The following is a 12149-nucleotide window of genomic DNA, read 5'->3' on the forward strand; positions in this document are numbered from 1 at the left end:
TTGTGCTGGATTTGTGGGGGTTTTTTAAGATAAGCACAATGGAGCATGAGCATGCAGTGAAAGAACATGGCTATGAAGCTCGGCTCAGGGAGATGGAGGACACCAGCCACAAGTCCACCACTGAGCTCAGACGTCTCTTGGTAGCTCAGCAGAAAGCAACAAACAGGTGGAAAGAAGAAACAAAAAACCTCACTGAAACTGCAGAAGCCAGGATCAGTAAGCTGAAGTAAGTGCAGTTTTGTTCTCCTTCTGCAAAGTGTGCTTCAGATACTGTTTGGGGGATGGCAGTAGGTGAAAAACTTGTGAAAAACCATAAAGAGCAAAGGATCCAGACTCAAAGGTGTGCTTGCAGCAAAACAAAGAGTGATCTAAACAGAACCTGTGATGCTCTCTGAAGTGAGCACTGAAGTAAAACTTCCACTGTTTCATTATCTTGTTGATAATGTATAAGGTTTTCTAATGACAAAAAGCAAATGGAATATATTACTTTTCATTTTTCTCTTTCAAGATACAGCACATTCAATTTAGACAGTTTTAACTTTGGATTATGAGAACTTCTGTACCTCTTCAGAAAAGCCATAACATCAGTTGTGGAGTGAATCTCCAGACTTGTAAAATAAACTGGACAAAAACCTCTTGGAACGTACATCTAATGTGCTCTTCTGAGCAGTTGCTGTTATAAATGAAGATAAAAATGGGTTGTGTGATTCTCCTAAGGAAAAAAATATGGTATCAGCTTTGTGCATTTGTATAACTTATGCATAATATAATTTGCATAACTTTTCTCTTAATTCATCCACATTTCTAAGCTGATGCTTGTATTTTGCAGTGTAGAATACAAGAATATTTTCAGTTTTGCGAGTGTCCCCTATGCTTCATTTCATTTCTGGGCTCAGGAAATGCTGTCAGTTAGCTCAAGCAGGCTATTAATTAGAGATTAAATTAGCCTGGTATTTTTATAGAACTGCAGAGAAGTTTATGTCCTCAAGATCTCCTCTTCTTCAAAACTGGTTAAAAATTGGAGGAGGTTGACCCACTGGTCCACAATAACTGCTAAAATAGGAAGCCTTATTTCATAAGTCTAATTTCTCTAAAATTAAAGTGGTTAGGAAGGAATATAACATTGCATTACCTTTCAGTGGGTTTGAGAACAAAAATTCAGGTTATGTAGCTCTGTTAACTTGATAAATTGGAAGCAGCCCTCTAATCACTTAGAGTGATGCATTTGTGGTTCTTTGCTGAGAGTGATTTTAGAAGTTGCTTTGCTATCATGTTAACATGGAAGCAAAGCTTTTCCCTATTAAAATTGGGAACCTGTGAATTCTAGCTTTCCCTTCCTTTGGGGTAGTCTTGGGGTTTTTTCATGTTTTATTATTAATGTAATGCTTTACATGTTCTCAGCTTCAATCATATTTCCAGTATCCCACACCATTTCTGTAGTAACAGTTTCTGAAGCATAGCTTGGCTGCCAGAATTCCAGTGGTGTGAGTGGAATTAGAACCCAGCTCTAAAACAAGCCAGGAAAATCTACTTTGCCACTACTGTTAACCTGGATATCCACCTTTTGCAGTGAAATACATGCTCATCTTTTCCTTCCCTTAGCAAACATTTACAGGGGGCTTTTTACCTTATCTGTTCAAGTACAGGCTGGCTTTATTTCCCCCTAAAACATCCTGCATTTTGCAAAGGTTATTCTTAAACAGTTCTTTAGGAAAGGGAAAAGCCTCTTTCAGAAGACAAGAGTATTGAGCCTGTTTGTGAGACACTGGGAGTTTTAGTGGTGTAACTTCACTGTATGTAATTAGCTGGCTCTTACTGATACTTTTTTAGCTTCTTTTGTAAATGCAGTAACTGGAGAAGAAAATTATTTTGCAATCTTTCATGCTACGGTAAATTTCAGCTCTTAAACTTGTAGCTTATTTTCTGTGAATCAAAATACAAAAATTCACAGCTGAGCATCTAGATCCTGGATGTGGTTCAGCAAGTTCCACTTAAAAGGAGAAAATTGCAGACTTCCAAAATAATTAAAGTTATCTGTGATATAGCTGTTTTCCCTCTAAAAGCTTTAGTGTTCAGTGTTAAAATGTTGTTACAGCAGACCAAAAGATTTAGACCTTATTTATCTGCAGCAAAATGCTGACATAGAAAATACAAGGAAGTCTGCTTTGTGAACCTGGATGAAAAGTGGGTAATAAATCTTGAAAATGTCCCTATTTATGTGACTTCAGTAGGTATTTTGGTGCAAGTCTAAAAGCTAAGTCAGTTACTTTATGATATGGTTTTGTGTGTTATGCCTTTTCATACTGGGTAGGCTAGAAATAGAAGTCTTTATCAGGCATTTGCTCTACCTGGCAAGGAAGCTGGCAGCAGAAACAGGAAGGCTGTCATTTAGACTGACATCAGGAATTTGGTGTTAAATCTCTGCACTGATGCTCTGATATCATGGTGACAAGTAGTCTGACTGACCCTTATCAGTATTACCTGGAAATTTTAAAGCCAGCTTGTTTTTTCACCCTATCTGCATTGCCAGACACTCAGCAATGTAGTGCAGAATGCAGTTGGTATGAAAATCAGCTCCAGAGTTTACATTGTAGTAGTTACTCAGCACAAAAGTCCTTGCTTCAACTATAAATGTATAATTATATTTCTTTTCATCTATCACAATAACATTTTGACTGCAGGTACAGAACAGCAAGTAGCTTCTTACTGAGTTGGGAACTAAAATCAAGTTGCTGATTATTTAAAAAGCAGAATAATTTTGCAGTAAATGCATTTATCAGGGAAATTTCATTAAGAACACAAAATAAGACTGATACTGGTAATGGATTAATTAATCTATTGTTAATTAAATGCTGTGTTTGAAAGGTCTCTTGAGGCTAATGCAGGAAATGTTCTCACCAAGCCCTGTGGTGGGGTCCAAGGGAACAGAGGATCCATGTAAATACGTGAGCAAATGCAGAGGATGTGTTGGTGACATGTAGCAGAATTCAATTTTTTAACAAAAATACAGTTTTTACCAAGAATCATTATTCTTGCAGCATGCTAATGTGTTTTATAGCTGAGTGGTTTTGTAGGAAGTTACAAACTTCCTAACCAAGTCCTATGCATGTGTGTGGGGGAAGCATTTTGGATTGCATTGCACCAGGAGGCTGCTGTTAGTGCAGCTCCCATAAACACCGACTCAGTGTCCCATTTGTTAGTGTAGGTGTTTCCTATTCCTTTGCCTGAAAGTCAGGGTGGTTTTCCAGTTCTCTCCTCATTGCTTTCATTTCCCATGTGAAGGTGTCTGAAGCATTTTGGCTTCTTTATTAAAGTGACCAGCAGCAGCTGCTAACTTTTCCACATTCTGTGCTGCTCATTTGTCATGTTCTAAGGCTGCAGGGTTTTGTTGCTGAGGTGTAATCCATATGCACAAAGGAAGCATGAAATAATTTTAAATAATTCTAAGGAATGAAGCAGCACCAGTGAATGTTAAGGGGGTTTGAATCTGAAAAAAAATTAAGAAGTAGAAGTAAATTTTGCAAACTGTAATTGTAGAGCATATAATGTAAAAAACCTAAGAATCTAGTAGATCAGTGAAAAACCTGTAGAGAGAAGTGTTGATAAGTAAATTGATACTTCCAAGCTTCATTGAAAATTATTTTATGCTTTTCTGGACCTTTGGGTCTCATTCAGGTTAAACATGTAACTGGTGCTGATAAAACTGAACTTGGAATTCAGAACCAGGGCTGAAACTGGAGGCAGTGCACTCAATACTTGTAGACTAAATTACATTTACATTTTCTTCACACAAATGTATTACAGTCTTCATTTATGAGAAAAGCTTTCTTCCCTCTGAGCATCTTAACATGCTGCATGCATCTCAAGGAGAATTTCTGGGTAACAGCCCTCATCTTCACCTTGCAGAAGGGCAAGGAGCCACTTTTGCTTCACTTTCATTGGCCCAGTCAACCCTGAAGGTATCTAAGGAGGTCAGTGCTCCTTGTGACACAGGTCATTATTCCAGAGACAAACCTTGCTCTTGGCAGCATGGCCAGCAACTCACTGCCAAGTTTATTCCCTTTATTCCCACAGTGTCTACTCTGGCAGAGTCAGAAACCAAACTGCTCTGACCCCTGGTTGCATCCATGGTAAATGTACTTTGAGTTCTAATGCTATGTTCTGAAGTCAACTTAGACAGCAAATGCTTGCAATTATAAAATAGTAGTAAATGAGTATAAAGTGAATGATCATTGTAAAAAGTTATAAAAAAAAAAAGGTCATCTTTCATATTCTTTATAGGGGTTTAATTGGAAAACAGAAGTATAGAAATTTTATAAAGCTGTCAAACTTCTTTCATAACACGAAAAGAGCTTTTAAGTCTTGGTGAATAATTTAAGTATTTTATGTTCATGAGTTTAACTGATTCTTGAATTACTAATTTATTCTTCCCCCTCCTCCTCTATATGTGGAATTTTGTCCAAGTAATCTAAATAACCAAAGCAGACTTAGTGTTGAAAAAGCCATTTTGATCTCCAGTGTCACTTCTCCACAAATGGGTGCAGAATTTGATAAGAACTAGAAGCAATCCATATTGCTGTTGTTGCTGATCTACAGGCTACAGAGCTTCCAATTGTAAAGCTTTAGGCTCTCAGTTTGAATGTCCCAAAAATTTAAGGTGATCTGCCTTTGACATCCATGCTAAAAAAAATTCAACACCAAGTGCTTTTTACTTTTCTTGTCTTCATTTGAAATAATTTACTTTTGAAAGAAGTGATGAAAGCACACACAAGTTTTTAAAGGCTCTTGCTTTGACTGAAGCACTATAATCCAGAAGAATGGTTCCACATCTGGATGAGACTGCTCTTGTTACTCTACAGCATCCCTGTAAAGCTCTGTAGCTCTTCAGACTTCAGCTGAGAAGAATGACAGCCCATAGGAAGTGGAATCAGCAATACCAAAGGGATGTTCAGGAAATTTGTAAATTGGAAGGAAATAAACTTCAGTAACAGCAGAACAGAGGGTAGAGTGGGAAGGGTTGAAAGAGACAGTTCTGACAGCAGAATTCAGGCAAAACCAGGGTAATTCAGTCTGCCAGCATCTGCTCAAATAAAATGAAGTGACAGACTATGCAAGTTTTAAAAATAAGGGCAGATGATTGATTTGTTCTGTAAAGCCCACCTTTACAGGTCTGTAGATAAATGCACAAATACAAAAGATGGTTAATCATATCTGCCATCTCATTGGCATCTATTTTTTGCAGTATCAGTATTTTTGGTAGCTTTTTATGTCCTTCCCCTGAGAATGAAAAGTTGGGGTAAATTGAGAATTTTGCAGGTAAGCAGATAAACCCTTGCCAGACTCTGCACCAGTGGCCAACACCAAGAGCTTCTTTTTGTTGAACATGATTCTGGTTGGAGCAATTATAAGATTGACATGGATAAACAAAGTTTTCTATTGCATCAAATGACTGAATCACCCCAGAATGCCCTTCAGGTGGACTAGATCTGGACAACTGCAGACAGGGAGAAAGGTCAACCCTCTAACTTGAAAACCTGACAGGAAAATGACAGTTCTCTCGACTTTGCCATGGATAGTGCTTTGGCCTGTCAGACACCTGGATGATTGCTCAGTTTAGCTTGAATAGGGGTAGAAATAGGTGTACACAGGTCTGTTCTTCTACAAAACAGTGCATGAAACAATTTATAAACAATTGGCTTCCATGAAACATTGCATTTGAGGAGCTTTAAAATCTGAACTCTAATTACAGAAGTAATAAAATGCAGTAACAATATACAGTGTGAACAAACAAATTAATAATCCTGTTCATCTGCCATTATTGTGTAGTAGCAAGATATAACCTTTGAAGGGGGAGGAATAAAAAGCAGTTGTAGCATAAACCCATTAATTTGAGTAACTATACAGGATGGCTTAATTTCCTTAATAGTCACTTGCATGGTAATTGTCAGTACTTAAGAAAAGGGAATCCTTGCCATATTGTTTTTATATTTCAAGTCTTTGCTTAGCTTAAGCCATCTGACTGCAGCTATTTTGGGTGTCTTTGTTCCAGTTTTTGCCTCTGACACATTTCTTTGTCATAGCTGGAGTCCCTGACTCATCAGTAGGCATGTGTGGGGTTTGGAGTTCTCTGTTTTTGTCTTTTCTGTGATTGAAAATAGTCTGCCTCTGAGGAATGACCTTTATTGGTGGCAATATATGAAGTGCTGGCCATGAATGCTTTCTCCTTAGTACATGGAGTAATTGCATGGCATCTTGAGATGAGGAAGTTGCCTCTTTTTCTGAAACATTATTCTTGGCTGCACTTATGCAATGTTTGGCAGCCATAGCTGCTTATTTTAAGATGTTCATTAAAGGAAAAAAAAATATTACCAGGATGAGAGACAGCTGCAGGTACTGGCAGTATACAAAATTCATAATTACTAAGAGTAACTGAAGCATATTATAGTATAATTCAACCAAAAAAACAGCTGGCACATGCTATATTTGTCATGAGAGCTTTGCAGAAAGTACTTGCTGCAGCTGGTGGATTTATCACCCGTCTGCTGAAATGCTGGAAGCTCACCTTTTGTTTCCCACTCACTTAGCAAAGACAATGTGCAGTGGGGGCTGGTGTAATTACCCAGCAGTTGGGGTTATTGCTCAGTTCTAATATTGAGGTCTCATAAGTTGTGTTTGGGGGAGGGCTAACACTCAGAATGAATCAACTGTCTGGCTCAATAGCCATCACATTTCCCGATGCTTACAAGGTTAAACTGTTTCCTTTTAAATATGTGTTCAGTGTGATCTCATTATAAAAATAATTTCTTGATCACAGCTGTGTGTGAGCCTGTAAACTCTGTTTATGGTCTGTGCTGCTAAGCATGCTAATTCCACACCTCAGCACAAGCACAGGAGACGGGCTCCTTTCAGTAACTCACCATTTTTAGGGCATCTAAAAATTGGTCTCCTCTATTGAAAATGACTCATTTGATGCTTGGTACTAATTACAGAAGACAAATTACAAAAATAGTGTTACATACTGACATACTACCTTGATCCTGCAATCTTAATTCTTACTTTATATAAAAGCGTTCACATGTGATAACAGGTATAACCTATATATATGTGGTTTTAACTGTTTAACAACGTTGAAATCTCTGCCTATGTACTTTCATTTCTATGAAAGTTCAATGTTGTTGAAGTTTTTGTGATATTTACTGGGACTGGTGAAAGAGATTGAGAAGGTGGGTTGAGAACAGGTGAGTGGAAACTCCTCACCAGATGTATGGGTGACCTCATGTTACACATGTATTGCAACCTTGTATTTCAAGTGCCACGGATCAAACTGTCACAAAGTACTAAGTTTAAAAGTTTATAAAAGCAAATCATTGTTGAGAACTGAGTGTCATCATTAAAATAGCAGACTTTAGGGTAAAAATCTGAGGTTAAAGTATCTGCTGCCTTACCTCCATTCCCTCAAAAAGAATAAAGGCTTTAGCTTCCCATGCAGTTTCAGCAACAGGTAGAGCATTCAAGGTGAGGTGGTAGAGACTGGTCAGAGGTTAGAGCAGCTCAGTTAGGTTTGCATCTTTCTCTGGCCAAAATTACTGGAGTTGTGTCTTTAGTCATCCTTCTTCTTGTGCTGATAGAAGGCAATAACTGTTTCCTTTAGGCACTAGCTCAGAGATTGTCTGTCATAACCCAGATGTTTTTTGTCTTCAATACTGTGTAAATTGAAGATCACTAAAACTCATTCAGTATAAAAGTAAAAAGACTGCTTTGAAGTAGGTGGTATTTTCCTTTTCCTCACCAAGTGTCACATTGTTGTCTGTCTCACAAGTACAGAATGATTTATTTTTAGGTACTTCAAAGCACCTTTTAAAATGCCTACATTGAGGGCTGGTTATGGAACACTAATTAGAATGTTAATCTCAATATTGAACTTACTGTGCAAAGTGCAGCTTATATTTATTACATACTAGATAGCATGCCTCTAAAATAAGATTCAATAAACAGGGAAAAAGACCCTGTAAAATGTCAAGTGCTCTTGACAAAGTCTTGCTGATTCCAACAAATACATCTTGTTCCTCTGCCATTACACTTCTGAATGCACAGCATGAAGAAGTGCTGTGTGGTGCTTTTGAAATGGGTGGTTTAAGAGTAACCCTGCAATTAAAACGCACCATAAGCCTCCACAATTCAGGGAACTATCTATGAAATGACATTCCAATAACTGAAGCACTACTGTTTGCCAATCAGCATCTTTTCTTGTGATTCCCAGAAGTGAGCTGCGTCAACAAAAACTCCGTAGCCAGGAGCTCATTTCCCAGCTGGAAATAGCAAATGAGAAGGTAACTGAGGTAAGATAATGACTGATGTGACAGCTACTTTCAGTGTGCATACACTTAAGATCTTAGCAGAAACCTATTTGGGTGAGTTATGTTGATGGCTTAGAGAAAATTAAGGATTTTTGACAGGGATAGTAACAGTTGGGAAGCCTCACTGTTTTCTTGCTGACTGACGTGTTCCAATGGCAGGAAGACAAATGAACTTTACTCTCAAATTACAGAGGTGAAAGGGGAAATCATCTTTCTGTCTTTCTAAGTGACTAATCTAGCAATTCTGGACAAATTTCAGGAAATGTTCCTGAACTTAAGTTCTGCCTGTGAATCCCAGGCACACTGGGATTATGGATAATGTGGCACATTCAGATACCAAGTTCTCCACATGCTGTGTGTATGCAGAATTTAAATTCTGTGTCCATATATGAATATAGCTAAAAGCATTATCCATTAAAGATGAAGGGCAGGGTTGTTTTGGAATGTGCATTGTTCAATAATTAATGGGCACTTTAGGAAAGGGCTTTCCTGTCAGCCTTATAAATCTGGGATAACATCTACTTCTATCCAGAAGGATAAGTCCTTCTGTCTTGTTTTTTTTTTGTAGTGCTGTGTTATTTAGAGGACAGAAATGATAGGAGAAAGTGAGTAAAGGCTGGTTAAGAAAGGCTTTTTACAGACCCTTTGAAGGGAAGAGAGGAGATCTGTAGCAGATTTATCATCCCATTTGTATTATCTACTGTATTCCTCTTTCTTCTGAGCTAAATAGCTAAACCATTTACGTTGTATGGTTGCATGGATTAAATAGCCTGAATTCAAATGTTAGCCTTAATCCATCTTGCTTCAAGGTGGTGAAATGAGTAAAACTTCCCCTGCAGTTTGAGGGATTGGAAAAGTCAGATGATGTCACATTTGAGCAGAAAATTCTCTATAAGGTGTCAGCAGTTTGTCCTCAGGCTTTTATTGTAAGGGGAAAACAGTTCCACTTCTGGCATTCCTCTTGTGCTAAGCTTTTTTTTGCTACTTTATCCACTGAATGAGTGGGTTCAGTGAAAAAGCACTTGGCAGTGTGCTGAGAGATTGTGTTTCGCCAGGATGAGACGCTGATGACGGAGTATCGGGAATACATCGACAGGCTTCAGAGGCGGCTGAGCCAGGCAGAGCAGAGAGCAGCCACAGCATCCCAGCAGGTACCCAGCTCACAAAAAGTCTCATCCAAGCACATGGAATGTGCAAAAGTACTCACTGTGCATCATTCCTGAGGCAGAGGTGATCACTGATCAGCATTATTACCAACATGATTTTAACGAGTTTGGATTTTTGACATGTCACTTTCTGACAGGATTTTTATTTGACAGCTTAGGTTTGTTTGTGGAATTTGATATGAATGAAACCTGCAAGGTTAAAAATGTTTGAATGAAGGTGTACATGGCAAGTTAGCAAAGACAAAAAACCCCTTAAATAACTGTAGCTCCAGTTTGCTGGAGTGCACTCACTGCAGTTACCCTTGGCTGTGTGCAACAGCTGCAGCAGCTCCTGCAGTGGTAAAAATGGTGCAGACAGAGTAGGAAATGCTTGTTTCTTTCCAGACCATTGGAGAGGTAAAGGAGAGAGAGTGTATTCCTCTTGGTATTCAGTTTTTCCATAGTGTTTCAGCTGTACAACTTGAAGCAAATCCCACAGGGGTTTATACACTGAGTTCATTTTTTTGCCAAGGAAGTTCATTACTCAAGTTGGCCTCCTATTAAGTAAAGATGGTCTTTCTGCCTCCTGCTTTTTTTTCTTTTTTTTTTTTTTTTTCAGTGATTTAGGAAAACCATTTGCAAATTACAGCTTGTTAATGTGGGTGACCCCATGTGAGCTGCAGAGAGGAGAGATGTTTGGCTGACCTAAATTGCTCAGTTAGGACAAATGGCATTTTTTTTCCCAACAGCAGTGAATAAATGGGCATAGCTGCCAAGCTGTCATAACATAAGCTGTGGTTCCTGGCTCTAAATGCTCTCTGTCATGACAAGGTCTATTCAGCTGCTGAAGATTTGCTCTGAAAGAGGAATTTATTTTTTTAACCTCCTGTTTGTTATGTGGGTCTGTTTAGCTGTAATGTTTCTAAGATGCTGTCTCCCCATAAAACCCCAAACATCCTTCTGTCACGTTTCAAGGGAACAAACTCCTGGCCTTGGTGCCCACAGAGGAAGGGGTCTTATGGTTCCTGGAAACACTGGTAATTAGCTGTTCCTCACAAGGCTTTCTCTGAAGGATAAAGAGATTTGATGTTGTGCAGCCCAAATGCTGTTGCCAGAGTTTCAGAACTGCCCTGCCCTCGTGGGAGAGGTTAGTGCAGAGGCCTGGCTGCTCTCTAGTGACTTCAGAACTGCTGTGCCAAGCCCCTTCCTTTTCTCTCCACCCCAAAAAAACACACACTGGCACTGAGCCTGCTAAAGGTCTCCAGTAGTGCTGCAAGAATGTCCCCTCTTCTGAATCTGGGTATTTGCTCTCTCCTAGGCCCCAGAAGGCTGAATGTTCACATGTGAATTCCATCAGAGTAATGATTCTCTCTGTTCCCAACCTGTAGGCTGAGGGCTGCTTTCTGGATTGTGTGTTCTCACTACATTATCCATCTTCACTGTAAAATTGTATCAGACATAGACTGGAGCTGGACTAGTAGGGAGCCTAGAGATTACCCCTTTATGGTGGTCAGTTCAATGACTGTCAGTCTTAGCTTATTCTGAAGTAATAGTGATTCAGTAAGAAATATAAAACATACAAGATAATGTTTGCACAAATTTGAAACACCTATCCTGTCGGTGTCTCTTAAAGTGAATTCCTGCTACCTCTCATCTTGCATTCTCTGGGATCTGAAATAAGACAAAAGCAGTAGTCATCTACAGAGTACATTGTAAATTCTGCTGTTCATCCCAAATTCACACTGCCTGTGCTTGTTCCCCCTCCTTCATGACACAATCAGTAGGGAAGTGCTACTGTTACTTTGATCCTACAGAGAATTGTTATGAAGCTATCAGCTGCTTCTGTTTCTTTACAGCTCAGCCTGCTAACTACACAGAATAAAAAAGCTGCTTCCCTGAAGGATCTGGAAAATATTTAAACACGTGTTTTTATCATTCCTTTATCGACTCCCACTCATGTTGGGAGTTAGGAGGGTTGCTGGAGAAACTTCATATTGGAGCACTACAGTCAAAAGCACAGCAAGGCTTGTAAAACTTAAAATTCTGGTAAGAAAAGGAGTGGATGAAGGTCCTGTCTCTGTATGCACAATAAAGATTGGAAGAAGTCTGCAAAATGTTGTCATTCAAGTCCTTTAATGTAGCAAATGAAAAAATGTGGCACATGGAGGGTTTTTTGGTCTAAAATCCAGTAGCTCTAGCTGTGATGAGATTGTGTACAGAGAGTAGGTAACGCTTCTGTTGAAATTCATCTTGGCCTTGCTCATGTGCAGTCAGTATCTTTTTAATTGTTCTGTATAGTGCAGGTAACTTGGGAACAATTTGAAGATCCTTTGTGAATTATAATTAGTCTTATTACAGCATGAGTGCCAGAGTTGCTCTTTTCTTGGTCAGTGTTTGAGCTGCACGATGCCTCTGTTGCCTTCCAGTGTAAAGAATTCAGTTTGGTTTGGTTTGATGGCCCTAAGGTGCAGGTGATAATGAAAATGCTGCTGTGGCTACTCAGCTCATTCCTAAGCTCTGTCATCTTCCTTCAGTTGTGCTTTTTCTTCGTAATGTACTATTAATTTCATAATTATTTTACAATTCCTTGTTTTTCTGTTGGTCTGCTCCCTTGGTTTGGGCATATCTGGGAAAGTCCATTCTCTTA

At 38.9% G+C, this 12149-nt stretch overlaps 1 protein-coding gene across 3 annotated transcripts in view; it reads left to right on the plus strand.

The window, feature by feature from the left end:
- Positions 1–11616, plus strand: part of SCLT1 (sodium channel and clathrin linker 1) — a 30800-nt gene extending 19184 nt beyond the window's left edge. For 2 of the 3 annotated variants that reach the window (XM_036381757.2, XM_036381758.2), the window contains exons 18-20: positions 30–226; positions 8261–8339; positions 9413–9667. In XM_036381757.2, coding sequence (XP_036237650.1) covers positions 30–226; positions 8261–8339; positions 9413–9580 — 444 coding nt within the window. In that variant the 3' untranslated portion in view covers positions 9581–9667. Of the gene's footprint in view, positions 1–29; positions 227–8260; positions 8340–9412; positions 9668–11358 lie in introns of those variants that run through there. The other variant, XM_036381759.2, reaches the window with a different exon arrangement.
- Positions 11617–12149: the final 533 nt, after the last annotated feature.

Source organism: Molothrus ater, chromosome 4, assembly GCF_012460135.2.
Source record: "Molothrus ater isolate BHLD 08-10-18 breed brown headed cowbird chromosome 4, BPBGC_Mater_1.1, whole genome shotgun sequence".
Lineage (NCBI taxonomy): Eukaryota > Metazoa > Chordata > Aves > Passeriformes > Icteridae > Molothrus > Molothrus ater.